Source organism: Hypanus sabinus, chromosome 11, assembly GCF_030144855.1.
Source record: "Hypanus sabinus isolate sHypSab1 chromosome 11, sHypSab1.hap1, whole genome shotgun sequence".
Classification (NCBI taxonomy): domain Eukaryota; kingdom Metazoa; phylum Chordata; class Chondrichthyes; order Myliobatiformes; family Dasyatidae; genus Hypanus; species Hypanus sabinus.
The window spans coordinates 72,621,405-72,644,541 of NC_082716.1; the positions used below are offsets into that span (position 1 = coordinate 72,621,405).

Here is a 23,137-nt window from a genome sequence, read left to right on the forward strand (position 1 = left end):
AGTGATTAGTGGTGTTCTACAGGGGCTGGTGTTGGGACCAATTCTTTTTATGTTATATGTCAATGAATTAGATGATGGAATTGATGGTTTTGTTGCAAAGTTTGCAGGTGATACAAAAAAGGAGAAGGGACAAGTAGTTTTGAGGAAGTAGAGAGGCCATAGAAGGACTTAGACAGATTAGGAGAACAGGCAAAGAAATGGCAGATGGAATGTAGTGTCAGGAAGTGTATGGTCATGGACTTCGGTAGAAGAAATAAAATGATCAACTATTTTCTAAATGGAGAGAAAATACAAAAAACTGAGGTGGAAAGGGACTTAGGATTCCTTGTGCAGGATTCCCTAATGGTTACTGTGCAGGTTGAATCTGAGGTTAGGAAGGTAAATGTGATGCATATTTATTTTTTATTTTTTATTTTTTCTATTTTCTATATTTCTATTCATTTCAAGAGGACTAGAATATAAAAGCAAGGATGTAATGTTGAGACTCGGTAGAACACTGGTGAGGCCTCACTTGAGCAATTTCAGACAGCTTATCTTCAAAAGAATGTGCTGAAACTGGAGAAGGTTCAATGAGGCTCACAAAAATGATGTCAGGATTGACGGCTTGTGGTATGAAGAGCATTTGATGGCTCTGGGTCTGTATTCACTAGAATTCAGAAGAATGAGGGGTGACCTAATTGAACCTTATCGAATGGTGAAAGGACTTGTTAGAGTAGATGTGGAGAGGATATTTCCTATGGTGGGAGAGTCCAAGACCAGAGGGCACTGCCTCAGAATAGAGGGGCATTCATTTAGAATCAAGATGAGGGGGAATTTATTTAGCAGGAGAGTGGTGAATCTGTTCTATTCTCTGCCATGGGCAGCTGTGGAGGTAAGTCTTTATGCATATTTAATGCAGAGATTGATAGATTCTTGATTGGTCAGGCCATGAAGGGATATGGGGCAAAGGCAGGAGATTGGGGCTGAGAGGAAAATTGGATCAGCCATGATGAAATGGCAGAGAAGACTCGATGGGCCAAATGGCCTAATTCTGCTCCTATATCTTATGGTATTAAACTCATTGTCTGCACTATCTGTTCAAAACTACATCCCCTAAATTCAAGGGAATGAAATTAAGGGCTGCATCAGATGAGTGTTGAGATGGACATAAAAGGTGGAAATAAGACTTTTGATGTACAAACAGAGGTTGCAAAGAAGTTGCAGCAAATGAAAAGACAAATGTTAGACTTTGAAAATGCTGCTTCAAGTAAATTATGCGAAGGATATTTCAAGGAGTGAACACCTCTAGAAATTAGTTTATTATAAACATTGCAAGATGCTGGATACCTGTTACAGGTCCATTAAATCAATTAGATTTAAAGTGCAGAGGGGAATTATAGACATATGGAATTGAACTGTAACATCATAGATTCTGAAGACATTTAAATACATTCAGTATATGAAACAAAGGCTCTCTCTTCACAGTGCTTTCTGCCGCAAGCACGTATTTAAAAGAAGCTCGGAGGTGATAGTTGGTAGAAATAAAGGGCTGAAGAAGAGGGAATCTGACAGTAGCAGACGTTGGGCCATGGGAGAAAGGGAAGGAGGAGGGCACTAGAGGAAAGTGATGGACAGGTGAAGAGAAGAGAAGAGGTATGAACGGAGCCAGAATAGGGAATGGAAAAGGAAAGAAGAGCAAGAGAGTGAAATTACCGTAAGTTAGAGAAATCCATGTTCATGCCATTAGAAATGAGGCTGGTACCTTCCAACCTGATTTCTACCTCCTCCCATTTCACTCCTGCCAAATTAGACTTAAGACCATAAGATATAGGAGCAGAATTCAGACATTTAGTCCATCAAGCCTGCTCTGCCATTTCATCATGGCTGATCCATTTCCTCTCAACAACATGCTTTCTCCCCATAACCTTTGATGTCTTTACTAATCAAGAACATATCAACCTTAACTTTAAATATACCCAATGATTTCACCACCACAGCTGTCTGTGGCAACAAATTCCACAGATTCACCACCCTCTGGCTCAAGAAATTCCTCCTCATCTCTGTACTAAAGAGATGTCCTTCTATTCTGAGGCCATGTCTCTGGTCCTAGAGTTCCCATTGATAGGAAACATCCTGTCCACATCCACTCTATCTTGAATTTTCACCAGTTGATGGGTTTCAATGAGGTCTCCCCTCATTCTTCTAAATTTCGGCGAATAAAGATCCAGAGCCATCAATCCCTCCTTTTATGACAAACCTTTTGTTCCAAAACCATTTTTGTGAACCTTCTCTGAAACCTCTCCAAAGTCATCGCACCCTTTGTTTAAAAAAAGAGATCCAAAACTACTCACAATACTCCAAATAAGGTGACATCAGTGCCTTATATAGCCTCACAATTACATCCTTGTTTTTATATTCTAGTCCTCTTGGAATGAATGTTAACATTGTATTTTTCCTCCTCACCACTAACTCAACCTGTAAATTAACCTTTAGGGAATCCTGCAGAAGAACTCCCAAGTCTCTTTGCACCTCTGATTTCTGAATTTGCTCCCTGCTTAGAAAATGTTATTTGCTTTTATTCCTTCCACCAAAGTGCATAACCATTTCCTGACACTATTCCCTCTGTCATTTCCCTGACCACTCTTGCCCACTTTGTCACATCTTCCACTGCCCACCCCCCCTTACCATCTTATTCTGGCTTCCAGCTACTTCCCTTGTGTGTGTTGCTTTGGTATTGTTTCAAATGGGTTTTGTGACTGAAGAATAAAAAACTTTGCTTACCAACACAAACAGGTAGTCGTGTCCATCTATTGGAAATACATCGCAACTCACGTTCTCCAAAAAGTTCATAGTCTTTACTACAAGAGTAAGTCACAAATTCATCTTCAGCATAACTATGTTGACGAGGAGTATATCTTCCATTCGTTATCTTTGGTGGTGGCGCACATCCCTGTTCTGCAGAGTAGTCATTTAAATTAGACCATTTAAATTTTCACATTGAAAACTGGTACAACATCATGAATGATCAAATCTTAATATTTCCCTCTTTGTCACTTTTATTATCTCACTTTCCACCAGATCATGAGATCCCAAAATTATGTGTGTTCTCACCTACAACAATCATCATATCAGCAAAATATAGTGTTTTCCAGCTGATGAACTTTGCTGACAGGGAGGTACTCACCAGAACCACAGAAACCACAGGCAGAGAGGACCTTGGCACTTACAGTAGACATCCCAAACGTTCTTGGTTCTGAGGTTTTTTAGGGGAATATTCAGTGCCATAAAAATAATTGTATAAATAAAATTATTGTCCTCCTCAAATCGTCTTGGACAAAAGTAGCAAATGCTTTAGTGTAAGTTAAAAAGACACTCTTAGTGTATGCCCCATGTTCCATGAGGAGACACATTGATCCCTGATGGGGGGCAATTGAATTGATATCTGAAGCAGATACATAGGTGGTCTGACGAACTGAGCATTAAGCTGTGGCTTGATTGAATGAACATTGCATTGTGGGAAGAGTAGAGCTGTTTGCTTGGAGAAAAGGTTAACAGTTAGAACTTGGTGCTTGATCCCAAAATACTGTTGTTTTCATAAGTCATGAATGGATCAATGAGCCAATGCATCTGAATTCCCTTGAGAAATTCTGAGTCATTATCTGGACTATAACAGTTCAAGACAATAAAAGATCAACCATAGAGTTCGAGAGGAGCTGACGAACAAGCTTTGGATTAATTACTGCAGTGCATTTTGGAGATGGTACATGTTACAGAAAAACTGAGCTGCTGATGGGAGGAGTGACTGTTTTGGTTGATGAAATTGCCATAGAAATGTCTTCCTGTTGAGATGGTTGATATCCAAAAAGCACAAACACCTCGATTTCTGCAAGAATTGTCCTAACTGAGAATAGCTGAATAGTATAAAATGGGACTTTTGTCTTGTTGGTGGTGGATTCATTCTCTGCATTGTGATGGCCTGGAGTATTGCAATTGTTCAGAGGTAATAACTGGACTATATGTGATTCACAAACAGATTTAACACGAATCTACTCAGGGATGAGCATAAACCCAAAAACATAGAAGCAGAGCTAAAAATGGCCACTCCTGATATGTGAGATTATATTATATCAGGTCATCTTGTCTTTCTAAGTAATACTGCCCAGCAAATATGTAAAACCAAATATTGTGAACCCAAACTTTTTGAATAAAACACTTAGACTGTTTGAACGCGTTATAATTAGTAGAGTACCTACAACATGTTGCACCTGTGTCTACAGTAAATGTTAGTAATTTTGCCAATTAACATATTTCTTTCATCATTTTCATTTAAGTTTAGTAATAAATGTAGACAAGTTACCAATACAAGTTGGAAAAGATCGGTCGACAAACCATTCTCCATCCTTGCATGTGATTACATCATCTCCTTGCAATCTGAACCCATGAGCACATTCAATATTCAGTCGTTCTCCATCTCTGAATAAAGTTTTTCTGAGATACTTCATGTTGGGAATATTTGGGCTTAAACATGGACCTGATGAAACAATAGATTATTTAATTTTCATTAGGCAAGATTATAAACATATCGTTATTTTTTGATGATAGTTCTCATTTAACTCTTAGCAGACCCCAATGAACATTTTCTGGAAAAAGCAAGCTCCAAAAGTAACAACAAGGGTCTGCATGGTGACAGAACCTTCCGAGTGTAAACAAGGTGTGGGACATAATGGGCTTTGCCCAGCAAAATGTTGACCAGACTTTGACAGCTGGTTTAGTTATGCTCACTGAGCAAATGGGCTTATACAGTAAATATGTCAAAGTATAGTGCTGTTTCTGACATTTTGAAAAACTTTCCTATGCTACAAAAATTTAATAACATGTATAAAACAAGCCTATATAATTTCAATAAAGAGATAATATTTAAATATTTTAAAAATTGAACAGCATTCAAAAATGTTCAAATGCTTTAAAAAAGATTGTAAGATATAAATATTTACCTTAATCTCTACATCCATCACTTTCAATTAATACCAGGGAAGAGAACTCGCTGAAAGTTGCCTAACCTGTTGCAAATGGTTTTTTTGTTGCATTTTCCAATGGGCATGTTGCAGCTCAATAAAACCCTGTTTAGAGCACACTTCAAAGTTCAAAGTAAATTTACTATCAATGTAGGTATACGTCACCATATATTCCTCTGAGATTTGTTTGCTCGCAGGCATTCACAGTAGAGCAAAGAGATACTATATATTCAATGAAAAACTAAACACAAAGACTGACAAACAAACAGTATGCAAAAGATCACCAACTGTGCAAATACAAAAAAAATTACATAAGTAAATATATAATATTGAGTACACAAGTTGTAGAGTTGTTATCCACACTGGTTCAGAAGCTTAATGGTTCCTGAACCTAGTGGTGTGGGACCTAAGGCTCTTGTACTTCCTTCCTAATGGTAGCAGTAAGAAGAGAGCATGGCCTGGGTGGTGGGGGTGTCCTTCAGGTGACAGTGCTCCTTGTAGATGCGCTCAATGGCAGAGAAGGTTTTTCCTTTGATGCACTGGGCTGTATCCACCACTTTCCATTCTTGGGCATTGGTGCTTTCACACCAGGCCATGATGCAACCAGTCAGGATACTCTGCAGTGTGCATCTATGGAAGTTTGTCAAAGATTTCGAAGACAATGCCGAATTTATGCAAACCTCTAAAAAAGAACCTCTAAGTTGGTGGCATTTAAGTCCAGTTACCCAGGTCTATACATGACTTTTCAAGGACAATTTCAAGAATGAGAAACAGTTCCAAGCGATGTTAGAGGCAACATCAGATGCACATCAACTCTGGCAGGGTTTGCAGGACATTACTTCCTACAAAGCAAAACCCAATGACATGAATGGCACTGATGTTTCACTACCAGATAAGCTCAATGCCTTCTATGCCCACTTTGAAAGAGAGCATATACTGTAACTACAGCTGTGAAGATCCCTGCTGCACCTGGTGATCTTGTGATCTCTGTCTCAGAGGTCAATATTAGGCTGTTTTTAAGGAGGGTGGCTCTTTGCAAGGTGTCAGACCCCGATGGAATACCTGATAAGGCTCAGAAAACTTGTGCCAACCAACTGGCAGGATCACTCAAGGACATTTTCAACCTCTCACTGCTATGGTCAGAAGTTCCCACGTGCTTCAAAAAGGCAACAATTGTACCAGTACCTAAGAAGAGTAGTATGAGCGGCCTTAATGACTATCACCCAGTAGCACTCTACAGTGACGAAATGCTTTGAGAGGTTGGTCATGGTGAGAATAAACTCTTGCCTCAGTCAGGACCTGGACCCACTGCAACTCTGCATCTTGCTCATTGCCACAGTCGGCCTATGGCAGATGCAATCTTAATGACTCTTTACATGGCCTTAGATCACCTGGATAATACAAACACTTAAGTCAGGATGCTGTTTGTTAATGACAGTTCAGCATTTAACATCATCATTCCCACAGTCCTGATTGATGCAACAGAACCTGGGCCTCTGTACCTCCTTCTGCAATCAGATCCTCAATTTTCTAACTGTAAGACCACAATCTGTGTGGACTGGTGATAATACCTCCTCCTTGGTGATGACCAACACTGGCGCACCCCAGAGGTGTGTGCATAGCCTACTATACCCATTAATACGTGGCTAGGCATAGATCAAAACCATCTATAAGTTTGCTGATGATACAACCATTGTTGGTAGAAGATCAAAGGAGATGAGAGGGTGTACAGGAGTGAGATATACCAACTAGTTGAGTAGTGTCACAGCAAAAACTTTGCACTCAATGCCAATAATTCCAAAGAGCTGATTGTGGACTTCAAGAAGGGTAAGACGAGGGAACATGAACCAATCCTCACAGAAGAATCAGAAGTGGAGAGAGTGAGCAATTTCAAGTTGCTGGGTGTCAAGATCTCTGAGGATCTAACCTGGTCTGAACATATTGATGCAGCCATAAAAAAGGCAAGGCAGTGGCTATATTTCATTAGGAGTTGAGGAGATTTGATTTGTCACCTATAACATTTGAAAACTTCTACAAATGTACTGTGGAGAGCATTCTGACTGGCTGCATCACTATCTGATATAGAGGAGTTGGTACCGCACAAGACCAAAAGAGTCTACAGGAATTTCTAAAAGTAGTCATCTCCATCTTGGGTACTAGCCTCCATAGTATTTAAGACACCTTCAAGGAGTGGTGCCTCAGAAGGCAACATCCATTATTAAGGACCTCCATCACCCAGGACATGTCCTCTTCTCATTGTTATCATTTGGAAGGAAGTTCAAAAGCCAGAAGGCACACACTCAGTGATTCAGAAACAGCTTCTTTTGCTCTGTCATACAATTCCTAAATGGATATTAAACCCATGAGAACTACCTTACTTTCTTTCATTTATATTATTTCTGTTTTTGCACCGTTTTAATTTATTTAATATACATATATATATACTTACTCTCACAGCTACCTGGGCTATACCTCGTCACACCCTGTTACTTGTAAAAATGACATCCTCTTCTCTCAACTCCACCGTCTCTACCACATCTGCTCCCAGGATGAGGCTTTTCATTCCAGAACAAAGGAGATATCCTCTTTTTACAAAGAAAGGGGCTTCCCTTCCTCCACCAAAAACACTGCCCTCAACTGCATCTCTTCCACTTCATGCACATCTGCTCTTACCCCATCCTCCTGCCACTCTACAAGAGATAGGGTTCCTCTTGTCCTCACCTACCACCCCACCAGACTCCGCGTCCAGCACATAATTCTCCAAAACTTCCGCCACCTCCAACGGGATCCCACTACCAAGCACATCTTTCCCTCCCACCCCCACCCCCCACTTCTGGCTTTCCACAGAGATCATTCCCTTGTCCATTTGTCCCTCCCCACCGATCTCCCTCTGAGCACTTATCCTTGCAAGCGGAATAAGTACTACAACTGCCCCTACACCTCCTCCTTCACTACTATTCAGGGCCCTAAACATTCCTTCCAGGTGAGGCGACACTTCACCTGTGAGTCTGTTGGAGTTATATACAATGCTGTTGGTGCTCCCAGTGAGGCCTCTTGTATATCAGTGAAACGTGACACAGATTGGGAGACCACTTCACCGAGCACCTATGTTACATCCATCAGTAAAAGTGGGGTCTCCCAGTAGCCACCCATTTTAATTCCACCCCATTCCCATTCCAATATGCCCATCAATGGCCTCCTCCACTATCGTGATGAGCCACACTCAGATTGGAGGAACAACACCTTGTATTCCATTTGGGTAGCTCCCGACCTGATGGCATGAACATCAATTTCTCAAACTTCCAATAATGCCCCCCATTCCCCACCACCTTCACCATTTCCCATCCCATTTTCTCTTTTATACCTTATCTTCTTGCCTGCCTGCCCATAGCCTCAATCTGGTGCTTCTCCCCCCTTTTCTTTCTTCCAAGGCTTCTGTCTCTTTCACCAACCAACTTCCCTGCTCTCTACTTCATCCTTTGCCCTCTGGGTTTCACCTATCACTTGTGTTTCGCTCTCCCCTGTCCCCACCCTTTAAATCTACTCCTTAGCTTTTTTCTCCAGTCCTACCGAATGGTTTCGGCTCAAAACATCAACTGTACTCTCTTCTTGGTTACAACCTGGTCTACTGAGTTCCTCCAGCATTTTGTGTGTGTTGCTCAGATTTCCAGCATCTGCAGATTTTATGTACTTACTGTAATTGGTCTATTTATTTATTTTACTTTTATTTTGTTCAATATTATCACCTATTGCATTGTACTGCTGCTGCTAAGTTAACAAATTTCACAATGTAATAAACCTGATTCTGAAAGTAGAGCTGCTGCCATGCCTTCTTTGTATTAGCACTTATGTGCCAATCCCAGGACAGATCCTCTGAGATGACAACACCAAGAAATTTAAAGTTACTGACACTCTCCACCTTTGGTCCCCTAACGAGGACTGGCTCATTGACCTCCCATTTCTTTCTCCTGTAGTCGATAACGAACTCTTCAGTTCTGCTGATTTTGAGTGAGAGGTTTTTGTTGTGGCACCATTCAACCATATTTTCATCTTCCTTCCTATATGCCAATTCACCACCACCCTTGACTTGCTCAACTACACTGGTGATGTCAACAAATGGCATTGGAACTGTACTTAGTTTCACAGTTATAGTTGTAAAGCAGATAGAGCAGGGGGCTAAGCACACAGCCTTGTGGTGCACCTGTGTTGATGATGATAGTGGAGGAGATGTTGATGCCGATGCAACATGACTGTGGTCTACAAGTAAGGAAATTGGTGATCCAATTGCATAAGGAAGTATGGAGGCCGAGGTCTAGGAGCCTAGTGATTAGTGTCAAGGGGATGATAGTGTTGAATACAAAGCTGTAACCAATGAAGAGCAGCTTGATGTATACACCTTCATTGGCCAGATGTTTCAGAGCTGAGTGAAGATTGAACAAAATAACATCTGATATTGACCTGTTATGATGGTAGGCAAGTTGGAAAGGATTGAAGTCACTCCTCTGGCTGGATCTGACATACATCATGACCAACCTCTCATCACAGTGGGTGTAAGTGCTACTGGTTGATAGTCATTGAGTCAGGTTTCCACGCTCTTCTCAGGCATGATTGAAGCCTGCTTTAAAAACTGCCAAAATAAGATGTTGAAATGAAAACATTCCAGCCAGTTAATTAGGTCAGGTCTTCAGTACTCGATCAGGTATGTAGTCTGGCTCCACATTCCTGAGGGATGCTTTCACACTGGCCTCACAGACTGAAATCACAGGGTCATTGAGTTATTGAAGGTGTGTCCATGTTTTGTTGGTCAAAGCAAGCATAAAGGTATTGAGCTTGTCTGGGAGTGAAATCTTGTCACATATGTTGCTTGGTTTTGCTTTGCAGGAGGCTTCCTTTATCTCTTCTTTTTACTTCAGATGTGGTTCTGCTACTGTTGAAGCCTGTTATCTACATTCTGGTGGTGAGTTTTCGGGACAATCAGGTGACCTGGTGCTTCGCTGTCTCTGAGAGGGCTCCACGAGGTTGTGACCATAGCATGCGGCCTGGAGGCCAGGAAACCAAGAGGCAGGGACGAGCCCACGTTCAGCTCTGTCTCTCACTGATTAAAGCAACAAGGAAGATTGAGGTAATCAAAGTGGGTGCGAAGGGCGAGCAGATGTTCAGTGGCATCTGTCAGCTTCTCGTTCGCTGCTGTTGGAGGACAGTGTCTGTGTGTGACGGTCTCTCTGTCCCTCTTGCTGCTACTGAGGGAACGTCCTTCCATTCAAATGGTCTTTCTCTCCTCGATACTGTTGGAGGTTGATGCTGGAGTAAGGTTTAATCAGCATGGTTTGTGGATTGTGGACTCTAATTCATGTATGATCTGTTTCTAGTTTTACAGGTTGCTCCTATTTTTGTTGCTAGCTTGGGTGATTTTGAATTAGGGAGTTATTATCAGTGCAGATAATGAACACTGAGCTGAACTGAATATGCCTTTTAATGTTGTTTTATATTCTATGTTTTTGCTCCTGTTTGTTGCTGTCTGTGTGTTCTGTTTCTTTTGCACATAGGGGGAGTTAGTGGGTGGATTTTTTTCTTTCAGTGGGTTCCGTGGTTCTTCTTTGTTTCGTGATTGTCTGTGAGGAAGACAAATCTCAGAGTTGTATCCTGCCTTCATATGTACTTTGAATTTTCAAATAGCATTCAAGCCCTGGCACAGCTGTTGAGCAGTTTTCTGTGTTTCATATTTTATCTGGAATTGCAATTTCACATTTGGAATTACTTTCCAGAGGTCATACCTGGACCTCTTGTATCTTCCTTGATCGCCAGACCTAAATGCCACTGATCTAGCCCTCAGCAAATTGCACATATCTTTGTTCAATCAGACTTATAGTTGGAATATCCAGCATAAGACTTCACACTTACCAGGATATTGCCTGAATTAGAGAGCATGTCTTATGAAGATTGGCTGAGCAAGGTCGGGCTTTTCCTTTATGTGTGAAGGATTATCAGAAGAGACTTGATAGATGTGTACAAGATGAAAAGAGGTATAGATCAAGTGGTTAGCCAGAGACTCTTTCCACCCACACCCCACCCCCCAACCCCAGGCTGGTAAAGGCTAACACGAAGGGGAATAAACTTAAGATGATTGGAGGAGAGTATAGGAGCGATGTCAGAGGTATGTTTTTATATACAGCGCATGGTGGATACAAGGACATTTAAGAAACTCTTAGATAAGGCACATGGATGATAAAAAAAGCATGGAAGGCTATGTAGGAGGGAAGGGTTAGATTGATTTAGAGTAGGTTAAAAGTCAGCACAACGTGTGAGCCAAAGGGCCTGTTCTATGTTTCAATGGAATCATCTCAATATCATGGAGACACAAGGCACTGCGGCTGCTGGAATGAGGAGCAGAAAACAAGCTGATAGACCAATTCAGCATGTCAAGAATAAGACACTGGTGAGACCTAATTTGGAGTATTGTGTGCAGTTTTGGTCACCTACCAACAGAGAAGATATCAATAAGATAGGAAGAGTGCAGAGAAAATTTATAAGATGTCAGGACTTGAGGACATAAGTTAGAGGGAAATATTGAATAGGTTAGGATTTTATTCCCCTGAGCATAGGAGAATGAGAGGAGATTTGATAGAGATATACAAAGTTCTGAGGGATATAGATAGGGTAAATGCTTGTTCCACTGAGGTTGGGTGAGACTAAAACTACAGGCCATGAGTCAATGGTGAAAGGTGAAATGTTTAAGGAGAAAATGAAGGGGAACTTCTTCACTCCGAGGGTGGTGAGCATGTGGAGCAGGCTGCCAGTAGAAGTGGTGGATGCGGGTTTGATTTCAACACCTAAGATAAATTTGGACAGGTACATAGATAAAAGAGATATTGTGGGGGGTGGGGGGCTATGGTCCAGATACAAGTCAGTGTGACTAGGCAGAATAATAGTTGGACATGGACTAGTTGGGCCAGAATGTCTGTTACTGTTCTGTAGTGTTCTAAGACTTTAAGACTCTAAGAATAATCTATGGAGTGAAATGGACAGTCAATGATTCTGTCACAGTGCCATGCTTTATAATTATATATGTGGTGTACAGGTATGAGGGAAAACCCTTTAAGTCATTAGTGTTGATGGTAGCTCCATGACATCTTGCGCCACTGGGTTAAATACGATCAAGCCAACCTCCTCCTCCATCTGCTGATGAATCAATACTTCTCTTAGCTGAACAACACTGGAAGGAGCACTGAACGTGCAAGGATTCAGATGGTACCAAGGATGGGGTGTTTAATGTTCATCACCAAGAGTGACTAGGCAGGAACACCAGTCTAACTTAGCCAAGTGCTGAAAGACGTAGCTTCTTGAGTGTGTCTCTACCAACACCAAGGGGTAAAACAGTTGTCTTGTTCTTCAACAGTCTGTCTGGGGAAGGTGCAGTTGTCCATGAGAGCTTTGGTAAAAATGACAAGTTGTGCAGCACTTGTAGAGATAAGGTCCCATCTTCACTCCAAAGACACCTTCCATTGTGTTGTGGCATACCATAAATGCTAAAGGGCATAGAATTAGAATGGATTTGCCATCTTAAACTGGAGATCCACAAAACACTGCAGACCATCTGTCACTGCAGAGAAATTAATTAACACAACCTACAACTGCTGTATCCCACACTCTATCATTGTTATCCAGCCAGAAGATCAATCTAGGAGTGCAGAAAGATTTACTGGGAGCAGCACTAGGCAGAACTAAAGATGAGATACCAGCCTTGTGAATCCGTCATGTTAGAGATTTGTAGACTAAACTGTAGGAACAGGAGAACATTGACAGAACCGTGTAATCTCACAACCGAATGACCAGATCAAAGTTCTGCAGAACATCTTCTCATGAATGGTGATAAACAATAGTCAACAGGAGAAGGAGGCTCCTGGTATATTGCTTTCTTCAATGAAGTGAGACCCAGCATTGCAAGTGCCAAAGCAAAGGATCAATCATCCCATTTCCGTTCATCCAGGAGTTCCGAACAGCTGATCCGTTTCACATTTCTGCAGATAGTGCCAAAGACAGTCTCCAATCCAAGTGATATCAAAAAGTAGGCAAGAGTTCAGATGCATCAAACACACCCATAACAGACAACAACTCACCATAAAACTGAAGAACTACATGTACATTTAGCCAAGTTGTTCTAGTTCAAAAGATGTGGCAAATTTTTCAGGTGTTCTCATCTCAAAAAGCAGGACAAATTCAACCTAGATAGTTACCAGCCTATCAGTCTGTACTTGAACATCAGAAGTCTTGTCTTGTGGAACTTCTGCTTGACAGTGCAACCTACATATCGACAACCTGCTATCCAGCTTATGTTTCATAAATGTCACTGTTCCACTGACATAGCCCGCTGCCTCATGCAGCAAGAGAGATGTACCAGACCTCTTTAATAATTCTCATTTTGAGTTTTCAACATCATTATATTCCATTATCATTTCTGTGAAAGAGTAATAGTTATGGTTCAAATCAAGAAAGGGCTAGAGAGAGCATATTTCTTGCACTTTCAGCCTCATTAGCCATGGACATTGAAGCTCTCAGAGAGTGCCTAAAAATTGTTGAATGCTGTGTTCGTGAAAATTTCCAAGTGCATTTCCTTAAGTACTGCATTATGAAACTCTCAGCTATTGGGAATAATTTATAAAAGCAAATGCCATTCCATGTAAATACAAATTATGTGGATGGGAAGAGAGATGAAGTTCTGCAAAGTGAATTCAAAGTTAAAGGACAGGACCTCCAGGGTTCTGACCTCACGTGGTAGTGAGGCCAGAAATAGAAAGATTATACAGTTTAACATGAGGCGCATGAGTAGGTGTAGGAGGAAGGGCATCAGATTTTTGAACCATTGGGCTCTTTTCCAGGGAAGGTGCAACCTGTTCATAAGAGATGGCTTGCACCTGAACTGGAAGGAAACTAATATCCTAGCAAGAAAGTTTGCTGATGATGATGGGGGGGCTGGAGGGAGGGAGTTAAACTAGAGTTGTAGGGGGATGGGAGCCAAGTATCAGAACAGATAGTGGAGAGATTGTGGAGACAGATGTTGTTAAGACCTCAGACAAAGTCAAGGATCAAAAGGTTGAGCATGGTGTGACTAATGTCCTGAGCTGCATTATTTCAATACAGGACATATTGTAGGAAAGGCAGATGAGCTCAGGGAATGGATCAACCCATTGAATTAGTAGCCATTTGTGAGTCTTGGTTCCAGGAGGGGCAGGACTGGCAGCTCAATATTCTGGGGTTCCATCGTTTTAGGTGCAACAGAGCAGGAGGGGTTAAAGGGCGGAGAGGTAGCATTACCAGTCAGGGAAAATGACTCAGGGTTCAGTCCAGACAGACTGGAGAGCTTGTCTAGTAAGTCTTCATGGGTGTAACTGAGCAATAAAACTATGACTATGTTAATGGGGTTATATTATTGACCACTCAACAGTCCACAGGATTTCGAGGAACACATCTGTAGAGAGATGCAGACTGTTGCATGAAATATAGGTTGTTATAGTAGGTTATTTGAAATTCCAACTTATTGACTGGGATTCCTGTACTGTAAAAGAACTATATGGGATAGAGTTTCTCAAATGTGTTACAGAGGAAGAGGTGTTTGTTGTCCTGTGGCAAATTAGGATACATAAATCCACAGGGCCTGATAAGATGTTCCCTCAGACTAGTGGGAGGCTAGTGAAGAAATTGCAGGGGCCCTAGCAAAGATATTTAAATAATCATTACTGATAGTTCAGGTACTGGAAGATCAGAGGATAGCTAATGTTGTTATGCTGTTTAAGAGAGGCTCTAAAAATAAACCAGGAAATTTAGGCCAATGATGGTAAAGTTACTGGAAGATATTCTAAGGGACCCAATATTCAAGTATTTGGATAGAGAAGGACTGATTAGGTATAGTCTTCATTACTTTGTGTGTGTTAGATCATGTCTAACCAATTTTGTAGAGTTTTTTGAGGAAGTTACCAGAAAAGTTGATGAAGGCAAAGCAGCGGATGGACTTTAATAAGGTATTTGACAAGCTTTCCATGGGAGGTTGGTCAAGAAGGTTCTGTCACTCAGCATTCAAGATAATGTAGGGAAATTGGATTAGATCTTGACTTCATGGAAGGAGCCAGAGAATGGTGGTTGCCGGGACTGGAGGCCCTGGTTACAAGAAACAATTGGAGTTTATTCCTTGGAGCAGAGTAGATTGAGGAGAGACTCGATAGAGGTATACACAATTTTGAGAGGTATGGCTGGAGGAAATGCAAGCAGACTTTTTCCACTGAGGGTGGGTGTGACTGCAACTAGAGGTCATGGGTTAAGGGTGAAAGCTGATAAGTTTAAAGGGAATATGAGGGGAAGGCGAGAGGGGTATGGTCGATACTTCTGCTGCTGATTGTGTGTGGAGGGCCGAAGGTGGCTTTGGGGTTCTGATGTTCCTGTTATTCGTTCTTCGGGGTATACTGTCTGCTGTATACATTCTCTGATATGAAGTTGAAATGAAACCATTTGAAACTTCTTCAGTCAGGGTTTGTGAGAGTGTGGAACAAGTTGCCAGCACGTCATGCATGAAAGTTCAATTGTACTGTTTAAGACAAGTTTAGATAGGGTAATATGGATGATAGGGGCAGGGAGGGCTATGGTCCTGATGCAGATTAATGGGGTAGGCACTTTAAATAGTTCAGTGTGGACTATGTGAGCTGAAGGGCCTATTTCTGTGCTGAACATTTCTATGACTCTATAACTAGAAATTAAAAAATAAGATTCTGTAGATATTTTTATTTCCTTCATATATATATTATTAGGGATAACTTAAGTTATACATCTTCTTTTAATTGACAATGTGCCAATTACTCCCTCATTTGAAGGACTCCAACAGTTTTATGCAAGTGGACCGATTAACATTTTATTCAGGAGTCCCCTCTCGGCAGCTAATGGAGTAAGATGCGTGTTGGCACTACTCTTTCCTTCTACAACTTACTTTCCACTACTAGTTTTGTTTAAACTTTGAAGATTTATTACTTTTAGTGAAGGATTTACAATTTAATTATGATGGATGGAACCTGAAATGGAATCTATTTAAGAGGTGGCAAAACTGTTTCCAACTTCTTTGATGCAAGATATTAACACCAAGACCGGAATGGTGGGCACTAAGATTGATAAACTGATGAATGCTAATGAAAAGCTTGAGAAAACCGTCCCTGCTGTCCAGGAATCTTTGCGGAATCTGGAATTTCAATATCAGACGCTTAAAAAGGACACTAATAGAATCGGAAGAGAACAGGAGACAGTGAATCGAGTGATTAAAGAACAAGAATTAAAGATATCTACCATGGAAAAGAAAATTGTTGAGGTTTCTTTTGAATTATCAAGAATTTAGAAGAAGATGATTGATCCGGAAAGCAGAAGTCGTAGGATGAATGTACACATACTGGGTTTGTCTGAAAACATGGAAACCGGTGAGCCACTGAAGTTTTTTATGAATATGCTACACTCACTTTTTAGTGAGATATTTGAAGCTCCTCCAATGATAGACAGAGCTCACCAAATCCTCCACCCGAAGCCTTCGGTAGAGATGAAACCCCACCCGGTGATTTTATGTTTGCATTACTTTGCAACTAAAGAAGCAATTCTTCAAGCTGGTAGGAAGCAGGGGAAGCTAATTTATAATGGAGTAGAGATTTGTTTAGTTGAAGATTTTGCCCCAGAGGTTTATGCAGAATGAATTAAATATTGGGAAGTGATGGCTGAACTTTATAAGAAGAACTGTCGTCCCTCTTTGCGTAATCCAGCTCATTTGAGAATCTCCCCACCTAACACTCGCCCAAAACAGTTTGCCTCCCCAGAAGAGGCTTGGAAATTTATAAAGGAGTTTAAGCCTGTCTTGAAAGCAACTTAAACACTTAATCCTTAGCTGGGAGTCATTTCTAGCTGGATTGTTGAAAGTTCAACCTACGTTTTATGTTCGCCCAGACATTGTTTTTGCTGGCTTATTTTTTCCTTTAGGATTTGTAAGAGTTTAACACTAGTCATAACATATTATTTGGTTGGATCTATCTTTTTTGAATATATGATCAATTTTTATTAAATGAATTTAAGATGGCCACTGTTAACTATGTTCTAACCTCTGTTAGACATAATATCTAAATATTTGGAATTTGTTTAATTCTTTATGTATCTGTTGTTGTGTCTTTAGTTAGCGGTGTTAGCACATAACTTTTTAAAAAGAGTCTGCCTATTGGAGACAGGGATTTAGGAATTTTAGTTGAGCATGCTGTCCACCTATTGGATGGTTTTCGGGCTTTGCGGGGAGAGGGGTGGGGCTATTAGTTTAGGCTTTTTTGACTGGGCAGTCCTGAGAGTTTTTTCTGTCAATCATGTTGTTTTTTTCTCTCTCTGATCGAATCCATAATTTGTTCTTCTCTGCGGGTTTGGTCTGTGCAGGTGCACTAACTTATTTTATAAAATCTTAAATTGAAACCTTATTATGGATGTTAATAAAATTAATATAATCTCTTGGAACCTGAATGGCTTGGACCAACCTATTAAGTGTAGAAAGATCTTTAAGAAATTAAAAACACTCCAAGCTGATATTACTTTTGTGCAAGAGACCCATATCCGTAGGGAGGATGAAAGCCATTTTTTAAATTTTGGAAGGGCTCTCCAATTCACTCTTCATCAGTAGCTAAAATTAGAGGGGTATCTATTTTTATTAATTTTAAAATTCTTTTACATTTTAATACTGTCACTTATTCAATTGGAAGATACTTAATAGTTACTGGTTTGTTATGTGGTCAAAAGGGGGCTTTGGTGTGTGTCTATGCACCTAATGTAGATAGCGCTGAATCTTTTAAGAGGTTGTTTTCTGCATTGCTGAATTTAAATGAATATAAGTTGATCATGGGCAGTGACTTTAACTGTTGTCTCAATCCTTCAATTGATAGGTCATCAACTAATCTGTGGCTTCCTAATAAGGCTGAAATGTGTATTAATTCTTTTTTATTAGAATACAGTTTGGTCAATATTTGGAGATTTCTACATCCTAAAGATAAGGAATTTTTTTTTCACGTATACATCATAAATATTCAAGAATTGATTATTTTTTGTTCGATACATGATTGGTGCCTTTTGTTGCTGACTGTGCGTATGAGGTTTTTGCATTGTCGGATCATGCACCCATGAAACTAATACTGAAGTTCCCTGATAATATACAGAATGCATCTCAGTGGAAATTTAATGCTAAACTGCTGTGTGATTTAGCATTTATAAGTTTTATTAAATAGCAAATTTCTTTATTTTTTGAATTAAATACAACTGAGGGTATGTCAAATTTGGTTATTTGGGATGCGATGAAATCTTTTCTTAGGGGACAGATAATCTCATATTCAGTAGCTTTAAGAAGGAAAACTAAAGTGGAGCTTTTAGTGGTTATTAACAGGATTAAAGAAATAGATAAGGTTTATTCAGTAACACCTAGTAAAGATCTATATAAGGAAAGGGTGGAACTTCAAACACAGCATGATCTGATTTTGACTTTTCCCATTGAGTAGCAACTTTTGAAATTTAAAAGTCAATTTTATATACATGGGGATAAGTCAGGTAAATTGTTGGCTGGTCAACTTAAAGCAACTATGGCTAGAAGGCAGATTTTGAAAACACAAAGAACTGATGGAACTGAAATGTCAGATTGTCAGGAAATTAATAAGGTATTTTTGGATTTTTACTCTAACCTTTATAAATCTGATTTTCCAGATAACAATACTTTTATGAATAGATTCTTGCAAAGATTGAATATACTCAAAATTTCTATTCAGGATATGAATACATTAGATGCCCCTATAAAATGAGAGGAAATAGCAAGAGTTATATCCTTTTATCAATCAGGTAAAGCTCCTGGACTGGATGGATTTACAGTAGAATTTTTTGAGACATTTATTGAAATACGTACACCTCATTTATGCCAGATTTTCACTGATTTTATATCTTCCAGGACCCTCCCAAAAACTTTTTATGAGGCATCAATTTCATTAATTCCCAAAAAAGAATAAGATTTATCTGAATGTGCCTCTTACAGACCAATTTCCTTATTAAATGTGGATTCTAAAATTCTATCTAAGATATTGGCTAACAGGCTCGAGAATTTTTGCCTAAGGTTATTTCTAAGGATCAAACTGGATTTATTAAGAATAGATATTCATATTTTAATATTCAGAGATGATTGAACATTTATTCATTCCTCTCCATTTAAAGAATCTGAATGTGTTGTTTCCCTTGATGCAGAGAAAGCCTTTGATAGGGTGGAATGGTCTTATTTATTCGAGGTTTTAGAATGATTTAATTTTGGTCCAGGTTTTATTTCCTGGATTAAGCTGATATATCAAGCTCCTATGGCGACAATTATAACTAACAATAAAAAATCTCCTTATTTTAGGCTATGCAGAGGTACCTGTCAGGGTTGTCTTTTTAGTCTTCTGTTATTCAACCTGGCTTTAGAACCTCTTTGGGACTCCAACAATGTTCAAGGTATTAAGAGATGAGATAAAGTGCATAAGGTTTCGCTATATGCAGATGACTTGTTAATTTATATTTCAGATCCTAAGAAATCTATTCCTTCTATGTTATCTATATTTTCTGAATTTAGTAGTTTTTCTGGATATAAATTAAATTTACATGGAAATGAGTTATTTCCTATTAATAACTATTTGGATCAATATGATCAAATTCCTTTTAGTATTTAGCTAAAAATAACTTTACTTATCGGTATTAAAATTACCAAAAATTTTAAGGACCTGTATAAATACAACTTTCTTCCATTAATTGAATACACGCAACAAATACTTTCTAAATGATCTCCTATGACATTATCATTAATTGATCGAATTCATGCTATTAAAATGATAGTATTACCGAAGTTCTTATTTGTATTCCAAGCAATTCATTCCTTTGTTCCTAAACTGTTTTTTTGATAGAATAGACTCTAACATTTATCTTATATTTGGAATAATAATAATCCTAGATTGAGTAAACCTCTATTGCAGAAATTAGTGGTATGGCTTTGCCAAATTTTAGAATGTATTACTGAGCAATTAATATTTGATATATTTTGATTTGGATCCATTATTCAGACATACATGACTGTCATTTATGGATGGATTTGCAGAAAAACTTGGTGAAGGGGTATTCATTGGCCTCTTTACTGGGAGCTCCTCTTCTTTTTTTTACTTTCTAAGATTGGTAGTTGAGACCTCAATCCCATTATTAAACATACATTAAGAATTTGGTTTCAGTTTCATAGAGTTTTTGAGTTTAATAACTTTGTTCTTTCTAGTAAAATCCATCTTAATTATTTTTTTAAACCATTAATTTCTGATCAGACCTTTTTAATTTGGAAAACCAAAGGAATAATAACTTTTTTAGACTTGTTTATGGGGGATTGTTTAATGTCTTTCACTCAGTTAGTGGAGAAATATGACTTATCGAATGCACACTTTTTTAGATATTTACAAATGAGGAATTTTTTACGTAGTTTACTTCCAAATTTTCCCTTTGCTTATTCACCCAATAAGATAGATACCATTTTTCAGCTTAAACCATTTCAAAAAGGACTGATAGCTATAATTTATAAATGGTTATTGAATTTACGAAAGGTACCTAATGATAAAACTAAAGGTACGTGGGAATTGGAATTTCGAGAGTCATTTTCAGATAATCAATAGGATAAAATTTTTCATTTGGGAAATACTTCATCTAATTGTGCCCGTCATTCCTTGATACAGTACAAGGTAATACATTGGGCACATATGTCAAAGGATAAATTAGCCCATATCTTTCCCAATATCAATCTTATTTGCGACAGGTGTAATACTGAGTTGGCTACTTTAACTCATATGTTTTGGTCTTGTATCAAGATAGCTAATTTTTGGAAAGATGTCTTTAAAACTTCATCAAAAGTCTTGAATTTGAACCTACAACCGAATTTATTTACAGCAATTTTTGGGATCACTCCACCAAAAGCAGGATATATTCCTGTTTCTGCTCAAAGCTTTTACAACTTTATTGCCTAAGAAAGCCATTTTGCTTAAATGGAAGGACTCGAATCCACCTACTGTTTTTTATTGGCTTACTTCCATTACGTCCTGTAAGAAGTCGGACATTTGATATATCCTTTAAATTTGAAGAAACCTGGTGACCTTTTATTTAATATTTTCATATGGTTTGATTTATTGCTCTTCCAGTTACTTTCTCAAAACTTTGGATTTGCTCAGAAAGTTTCTCTTTTTTCTTGCTTTTACTCTCAGTATGGGCTGCCCAGTCCCTTTTTTTCCTCTTTTTCTTTTTTTTGGTTTTTTTGTTTAGTGGGTTTTTTATGTATATAAAAATCATAAAAGTTTCTTTATCTTTTTTCTTCTTTTTATGGAATGAGAAGAGAATTGATTATCTTATTTTTTATTGTATACTATTAGATTAATACTTATGCTAATATTTATTTTACCTTTTATATGAATTGTTATCAATATAGATATTTGAGATAATTCTCCTCTTGTTTATATATACATGTACTTTTTTATTAATAAAAAGATTGATAAAGAAATGAAGATTAAGATTTTATTCAGTGAAATATCATACATTTGTTTATACCAGATTCAAAAATCATTTATTTTATCTTATCATTTCCCATGGACCAATGAAAAAAAGAGGACACATACCAGTGCATTTTAGAGGGGGATTCCATCCAGTTGGTGTACATAAAGAACTGCGTCTCTTTCTGTCAGAATTGCAATAATACGTTATCTCATCTCCAATTCGTTTTGTCCATGGATTCGGGTAAATAGTTGCAGCTATTTGTATGTTGCATCTGATTTCTGAGGACAGTCATATGACATTATCAAATGTTATTGTTGAAATTGTTTGTGGCATTGCAACCAGAACAAGTATAATAATTGAATGATCCTCCCATTGTCAAAAACACAACTTCTATTCTCTGAATGAGATTATGCTTAAGAATATCTTCAAACTTCTCCTATAAATACTCCAGAAATTCCATATGTCTAGAATACAGAGTAAAATAAAAACAGAAATGAACAAACCCAGTCATAAGCATCATTTGATAATACTGTAATTACCATTCTTTCCTGGGGGATTTTATTTTGTAAGTTGAAATTAAAAATATGGCCACTTGCTCATGGTGTGTAATGTGTATGAGTTTGTTTTCTTAGCCATCTCATTCTACTTCTCTGTTTTCTATTTGCTATTTTCTTCTTGCTCTGCCTTTTACTTTCTTTGAGGTGAGGGAGAATGCTAGCATGGGATATGACACAAGAAGTGCCAACGGTATTTAGGAAGAAGCTATAGGAAACCATGGCACTCCATGGGCACAGATTTTATACTAAGGTAACCAGTCTTCTTAATATATATGAAAAGGAATTTTAATAATAACTGGAACTCGCCAAGTGGAATCAGCAAATTTCTGGGGCTTGAGTGTTAGGGTTCACGCCTGGATTCAGCCGCAGGAAAACACAGAGATTCAGACTAACTGAAATTCAATTCAGAGTTTAATTAAACAAATGAAGCAAGGACACAGAGAACAGAAAACCTCAATCAGGAAAGCTCCAAACTAGAGTCAACATTGGCTGAGCACTGAGGGGAGAGGGAAAAAATTCATGCCCTACTAACTAACCCGCAAACATCAGACAAAGCAATAAACCCAAAAAGTCAAACAAGAGTACAAGTTAATGAAGGCCCAATACCAGGCCAACAAGCCCCCAACTAAATGACAATTATACAAAGAGAAAACATCAGCCAAAAAAACCCCGAAGCTATTAAATTTAACATCTACAAGGTCATTGCAAGAGTTTATGGAAAACAAAATCAGAAACCATTACAACAGCAACAGTCTGAAGCAAAATAGTCATTAATACTCTAATCAAGAAATGAAAACAATGAAACTTTTAAAAAAACATGAACCTTCAAAAAACATGATTAATAACCTGAGGGTGTAACACTTACACCTTCAAATAGGCTGCCCATCTTAAAGAAAGGTGGTAAATTAGACAAAATTTGGTTTGGAGTGAATCTAAAGGGAGGCAGTAAAAATAAGAAGGGCATATTTAAACAACAGAGAAATATCAAAAGCACAACAAGCAAAATTTTCT

The 23,137-nt window shown here is 38.7% G+C and overlaps 2 protein-coding genes across 2 annotated transcripts in view; both read right to left on the reverse strand.

The window, feature by feature from the left end:
• LOC132401503 (complement factor H-related protein 1-like) overlaps nucleotides 1-23,137 on the reverse strand; it is a 64,095-nt gene that overhangs the window by 35,766 nt on the left and 5,192 nt on the right. Inside the window, exons 2-4 of the mRNA XM_059983529.1 lie at nucleotides 21,692-21,847; nucleotides 4,337-4,510; nucleotides 2,761-2,934 (exon numbers count right to left, since the gene is read on the reverse strand). Of these exons, the coding sequence (XP_059839512.1) occupies nucleotides 2,761-2,934; nucleotides 4,337-4,481 (319 nt within the window). The 5' untranslated portion in view covers nucleotides 4,482-4,510; nucleotides 21,692-21,847. The remainder of the gene's footprint in view (nucleotides 1-2,760; nucleotides 2,935-4,336; nucleotides 4,511-21,691; nucleotides 21,848-23,137) is intronic.
• The window catches only part of LOC132401506 (complement factor H-like), a 29,547-nt gene continuing 28,851 nt past the window's right edge, over nucleotides 22,442-23,137 (reverse strand). The window contains exon 7 of the mRNA XM_059983531.1: nucleotides 22,442-22,518. Coding sequence (XP_059839514.1) covers nucleotides 22,442-22,518 — 77 coding nt within the window. The remainder of the gene's footprint in view (nucleotides 22,519-23,137) is intronic.